General features: G+C 51.9%; 2 protein-coding genes across 2 annotated transcripts in view; one reads left to right on the forward strand and one right to left on the reverse strand.

Annotated features, from left to right (window-relative positions):
* LOC113212129 (alpha-tocopherol transfer protein-like) overlaps positions 1–742 on the reverse strand; it is a 4,151-nt gene extending 3,409 nt beyond the window's left edge. Inside the window, exons 1-2 of the mRNA XM_026430722.2 lie at positions 583–742; positions 341–494 (exon numbers count right to left, since the gene is read on the reverse strand). Of these exons, the coding sequence (XP_026286507.1) occupies positions 341–494; positions 583–742 (314 nt within the window). The remainder of the gene's footprint in view (positions 1–340; positions 495–582) is intronic.
* A 4,675-nt stretch (positions 743–5,417) lies between these two features.
* The window catches only part of LOC113202181 (retinol-binding protein pinta-like), a 13,047-nt gene continuing 12,016 nt past the window's right edge, over positions 5,418–6,448 (forward strand). The window contains exon 1 of the mRNA XM_052274133.1: positions 5,418–5,766. Within this exon, the coding sequence (XP_052130093.1) occupies positions 5,752–5,766 (15 nt within the window). The 5' untranslated portion in view covers positions 5,418–5,751. The remainder of the gene's footprint in view (positions 5,767–6,448) is intronic.

Here is a 6,448-nt window from a genome sequence, read left to right on the forward strand (position 1 = left end):
CGTAACGTAAGAGGTAACGTAAGACGTAACGTAAGACGTGTAAGACGTCGCACAGTGCTTATTGTTGGTGGTACTGAGGTAATATGGAATTTAGATGCAACAGGTGGTCGCGGCGACATGACGCTCTGGCCCCCCGCGCGCAGCACGTGTGGTAGAAACTGGTTCGTTTAAAATGCCATCATTCTAACAGTTTCTATTTTGAGACGATTTTCTCCCTCCCCACTCCCGCCAGAGCCACCGCCGAGCGCCTGTGAACTGCGGGGTAGGCAACCCCGCCCGACTCCGGCGCGCGGCGGTCGCAGTGTTGCCTATGCACAGGCGGCTGTTGGTAGAGACTCACAGCAGGTCGGTCTGCGCCTTCACGCTCGCCAGCGAGAGGTCCCGGTTGTGGAAGACGGCCGTGGACACCCGCGTCTTGTAGTAGTAGTTGATGCAGGTCTCGGCCGCCAGCACGTCGTAGTCGCAGCTGTGCAGGAACTTGGCAAAGTCGCCCTCTGCGACAAGAACGACAGCGGTGAAGGGGGGTGCGCGACGAGGGGAAGGCGTTGCGGACGCGGACGGCGGCCCTCACCCGGGACGTACCCCGCATGGCGGGCAGGTTGCGTTGCCGGCGGGCCCACTCCTGGATCTCGTCCAGGTCCTCCCGCCGCAGGCGGTCGTTGACGCGGAGCTCCCGCTCCACGTCGAACGCGTCCGCCGTCCACGGGGGGAGGTCCCCGTCGTCGCTGTCCTGGGCGGCCATGAGGTGCTCGCCGTCGTCCCCCGCGTCCCGCCGCGCCGCACTGCGAGGCGCACGCCCGGGGGCCCAGCTGGCTGGGCGTCCCTTGGAGGAGATAGCCGGCGGCGTGATACGGCGCCCGATAACCAGAGGAGTCGCGCCGGTCAAAAGGAGGCGAGTGGAGACACCTGCAGCACCTTCACTAGAAACCATAAAGTGCGTGAACGTTGCGTACTTTTCGGGTGTGCGATTTCTCCTTCACACACTTGTCGGAGTGCGAATTCCACACTTGCGTAAGGAAACTTTTTTTTTTTTTAATTTTTCTTTTGGATTGCTTTTTCCCCAAAACATTTCTTGGGATATTTTGCTTGAAATTCTTGGTCGGAATTTTTTAAAATTCTTTTTTTCGTAATTTCCGGAGTGAGAATTCACACGCCTAAAACGACATCACAGGCATAGGGCAGGCTTGCGGCGCTTCCAGTTCAAAAGTCAACACCATCAAATCAGGTATAACTGTACACCGCGTTTCATCGTACGCGCCTTCCCGATATCGTTTTGATTAAAATCGTTTCGACATCGCTCGGACCGAGGAAAAAGGGAGGGGGGGGGGGATGGGAGGTTTCGATCAGACCGCGCCTCTGGCTGCTGCTGCTGGAACGTTCTCGACGCCGTCGTGCAAGGCGCACTCTCGCCGAAACGCATCTATGGCGGCGCGGCTTGGGTTGTCGGGGAGGTGCGGCGGTGGGCCGGCGTGTTTACAAGTCCTGCAGTGCTGGTCAGGAGCGTACCCCTTCCCCCCTCCCCCCTTCTCTTTTCCTCCCTCATTATCCGGTTACAGGTTGCTCCGACCGGATTCATCCCGGACTGGACCAGCTCGGCCGGCGGCGGGTGTGCCCGGTATTAGGTGTATGCGAGGTGTCGCCGCAAATATTCCACTCGCCTCTATCCACTGTGAAAAAATAACATATTCGTACATGTACAGTAGTATACATTTTGTGACTTACTACTTACAAAATATATGTTAATGTGCACTCCAAATGGGGAGGGACCATTTTTGTACCTAGGTTATGTGTCTTTGAGCTCATCTTCATCAATTCTGTATGGAAGGTACAAATTGTACCTAGGCTACGTACAAATGCTGTATTTTGTTTGTAACGTAGATACAAATTTGCATTTGGTTTAGATGCACACAAAGACACATCTAGCCTCCGCACAAAAATTGTCTCTTGCCATTCAGTGTGAGCCTGTACGACTTGGCACTCTTGCTCGTCAATGGATTTCAAGTCGATACGAAGTGCTTGGGAAATGTACAATTTTGAATGGAAAAATGTTATGTTCCTGTACCCGGTGCGGGACAATTTCTCACAGTGTCCAGCTCCCCTCTTCGCCCACGCTCGTTTACCGCTGGGTTCTAGGAAAGGATAAAATACACACCTCGTAGTACTTGGGCGTGATGCGAGACGCACGCCGACGCGACTACAGTGCGGACGAAACGACGGAAGACAATGATGCGTTTAACGCCGAATTGCTCATTTTTTTTCTTCGCAGTCAAAGTCTTAATAAGTCGGCAATGACAAGCAAAAGTAGTTGTCACTTTGGTGTCGACCCTACTATTTGCAAAAGGTGAAGTCATCCGTTCGGCCGTGCCACGCGGAGGTGGCGGTGGCGATAAGCCACAAGTAGCGTAGTGAGCGGGGGCGGGCGATCACAACCGGAAGTGCGGCTTATTGTGAAACTCTCGACCAATCAGGAACCTTCGTGCCATTCTAACGGCTGTTCGTCTTCAGGGATCAACCAGAAAGTACGCCCGTCACTCTCCGTCGCGTTACGAACTTGTCAAGTTTTTAGCCGATGCAAAGCTCTCATAGCGCCTGATGAGTAGGCAAGATCTTTGTCTGCAGCGCATGCGTGTACTGCGGGGTGGCCTACCCCGAGTCTCGCAGGCGCCATGCTCCCGTAGTGTGCCGAACGAGTCTGCGAAAAACGTACGCGCTTTCTAGGCGACCCTTTACTCCCTCTGTTAACTAAACGCACTCTATTAGGTGTTCTGACTGCAGTGTCGTCTTTGAGCCCATGGTGGTTTCGGGTCGGGAGGACTGCAATGCGAGAGCCTGGAGGAGAGATTTGAAAATGAAAACAGGCTTTGCGCATGCATCAATTATGGCACCGAGGAGTGGAAAGATTCCAGTAGCTTGGCGCCCGGGCGTCCGGCCGTCTCGCCAGCCCGCTAATCTGCATAAGTTTGTAAACAGACAGCCAAGGAGGATTCGCGAACATTTCCGCTCGTTTTCTAGGGGTGCACCTGTGCTGTGCACCTGTAGATGCATCTACTAGATCTAACTTTCATCAGGCAACGCATGGGGGTTGCACGGTTTAGGACATTTTTGCGAACTTAGGGCTCGGGTATGTTTAACCCGGTGTAAAAGTAACTAAATAATAATTCACAGGTAAAAATAATTGCAATTAATGAAACATCCTTTGGTACTGTCTTGCAAACTCTCGGAAATTCTGAAGGTCCATTGATGAAAGAAAGTGTTGCAACTCGTATCGCACTCCTTTTATAAGGGATGACATGACATGTCATTTTACCGCGTCTGGTCGGTAAAATGGTCAGTAACCCCCGACTGCCCTGCCCTGCTCCAACAACCACCGCGTCACCGGTGCGTCACTTTACAAACATTTTTTATCATTCCCTACACCGCTAGATGGCGGTAGTTCCCCCGACGACAAGAATACTAACTATCCCAAAGTCAAACTCTCGTTTACGACTCTCCTCCGTGGCTGGTCCCCGGGCATGTGATGAACGTGAAATAAAATGAGTGAATCGTTGGATATGTTGCCATGCGCGCGCGTCTCTCCCGCGTGAGAGGTCGCCATTTGAATTGCGCGCCTCTCACAGGCGGCGCAGTAAGCTTTCGTGCAGAGGTTTGATCCGCTCTCACAGGATTTGAAGGCCGAAGAGAAAAACGAAAAAGTTGTGGAAAAAAACGAAAAAAACAAACAGAGGTAAAAGGCGAAAATTTTGAAAAAAGTTCCCTATTTTTCATTTTTTTCGAACTTTCATGGATAATTTTCAAATAAAAAAGTGTTATTATCGTCAATAAAAACCTGGAAAAGAAGTTTTTTTTATCGAAAAACTCGAACTTTTCCGGAAAATTTAGTCCGGTCCTGACGCCCCGGCGCGCCGCTGCGGGACACACGTGCCCGTCCGACTCCGACCGACTCGCGGGAAATGCCGCGCGCTGCTCGGTCGGTCGGTTGTTATTGTTTGTGTGTGCGTGCGTTTGACGCAAAAACGCTGCGATTCCTGAACCCGCGGACAAACAACGAGCGCGCTCTCCGGAGGGGTTTACCGAATGGTCTTCGCACAAACAAGAGATCTCCCGGCAAAGTGGGTCCAAATTCAAATGTGCGCGCGCGCTCGGAAGGTTCAACAGTTTTTGTGCGCACCGGAAATCCCGGAAATCCAAATGGACGAATGCAGCTCACAGCTGTTGCTTTTGGGCGGGCGAATAAACTCACCCTGTGTAGATGAACGACATCTTCTCTGCAAGTCTGCGAATGTCTATTTGGGCACCTACAAGAGTGTGAACAGTTGTTCGCTCGCGCAATAACAATGTAAGCTTAATTGTCGCACATCTAGAGCTTATTGTGAGTTAAGGTGTGCAGCAATCGTGTACACTTGCAAGTCCATTGTCTGTCTTGCAAACAGCGAAGAGTCTAAAGTCTAAGTATAGGGGCTGGCTTTACTGAAGCTTCGCCAGAAGTAAAGCTGCGTAGCGCGACGGTCTGATGGTATGGTTGGGCAGCGGGTCCCGCTCGGGCTGGGGAAGGCGCAGCTATGGACGCGGGGTCAACGGATCTAGGAGGAGCCCACAGAGCAGAGCAGCCCGGAGAGCCAAGCCCAAGCAGTGACCGGCCGGCTGGCTGCCCAGCCTTGGCCTTAACTCCTTTTTGGCGCCCACAATAACATCGGGCATATGGAGGAGGGGCGCATTCACCGGGCACATCAGGAGATTGCGTGGGATAGGAAAGATGTGTCTTTTTCGGATAGACGAGAAGAGCGGAAAAGAAATAAGGAACAGAAAAAGTCGAAAGCAGGATAAAACCATTAAAATAAACGGCAATCACCCGCCCACTTTCATACGTCTGCACGCAATAGTTTGTGGAGGAAGGCTTTTGGAACATTAAGGCGCATTAAGGGGGATGTCTCCGAATTTCGAACAAAAACACTGCCTAATCGCAAAATGTGTTTAAAAGAGAAGACTGCATAAAACAACCGGATGTTACATCAGCTTTGAAAATAATAGAGAAAAAATAATAAGTAAAATAAGACAGAGTTCCAAAAAATTTCAATTTTAAGGAATAGGAAAAGAGAATCGACAAAAATATTGGTTGGTCGGTTGGCTCAGGCTTGAGGCCGGGTTTGCTCAAAAGTTGGCTATTGTTGTGTTTTGTTTCTTTCCAAAAAAAGTATTAGGACCTAATACTTTAATTTCTCTCTGAAAAATATTATAATTATTCATCGCCTCAAACCTAAACCGCCTTCTGCCCTCACACCGGTCGACACCGGCACCGGCCGGCGGCGGCGGCGGCTTTGGCGGCGCGCACGAAGATGCCTCTCCAGTCCAGACTGCACGCCACCCCGCGCCCGCCGCCCGGCGTCGCGTCGCTCCGGCCCGACTTTATAAAAGCGAGCCCCGCAGCCGGCTCCGGATCACTCCACGTTTGAGCCCGCAGCGCTCCGGTGTGGCCTGCGAGGGTAGACAGGCGCGAGGCTTCCCCCTACTTTTGTTTTCTCTCTCGTAGTGAGTTTCCGTACGACCATAGCGGCCGTTTCCGATCTACTCGCCACCCGAATCGGAAGTTTGTGATCGTGCTTGTGGTGCAACGTACGGACTACTCAGACGTGTTTGAAGTCGACTTGAGTGGGAGCCCCAAAAATCTGCAACCGCGGTCGTCTGCGTCTTCTGCCTTCTTGGAGGAATCCGATTGGATAACAAATCATCCCTTCACCACTCTCCACCGCCATCATGAGGGAATCCAGGGTGAGTGTCGCAGGTCGCAGGGCTGTCAGCTAATGGCGAACTTATGATCCGATGCCGAAATGAAATGGTTTAGATTTAGACCATGTTTCGACTCGATGGTTTTAGTTTTCCCATATCGTTTTTGACATTGGTCATCAATCACGTTCCGGAATGGAAACGTTCCGAATCTCTCCTGTAAAAGAAAGTGTACCTGTGAAAAATAACCGTAAAAACAGAATGAAAACGGCATCGTTTAGACATCGTTTTCATTTCGCTTCGACATGTCATTTCTCACCAGTCTACACGCTGCTAAGCTATGGGCGTGGTCAATGACTCTGGAATCTGTTATGGGGATGATTTTGCTAGAACTAGAACAGTGGAACGTTCCAGACGGAGGAAGTAGCTCATCTCCTTCCCCCCAGCGCAGTAGCTGTCCAGCCTCCAGCCAGACCGGAATCCCACCGGTCTTGGCGCCAAAGTGATCTGCCGGACAAATCTCGGGGCTGGACTAGACCGCCCGGTAGGCGAGGCACGCCCCGCTCGCGACGGTACTCGAAAATATATCGTTTTGGGCAGCCATTTCTTTTGCGGGTCCTTTTCCCTGCCGTATACTCATCTCGAGGCTTTCTCGGTTGGGATGGGCGTCGTAATGTGCAGTTATGATGTGTCACGCACGGACGGCCTGGCTCTGCCACCCCCCCCC

This window comes from Frankliniella occidentalis, unplaced genomic scaffold (genome assembly GCF_000697945.3).
Source record: "Frankliniella occidentalis isolate FOCC.00 unplaced genomic scaffold, Focc_3.1 Scaffold339, whole genome shotgun sequence".
Taxonomy (NCBI): domain Eukaryota; kingdom Metazoa; phylum Arthropoda; class Insecta; order Thysanoptera; family Thripidae; genus Frankliniella; species Frankliniella occidentalis.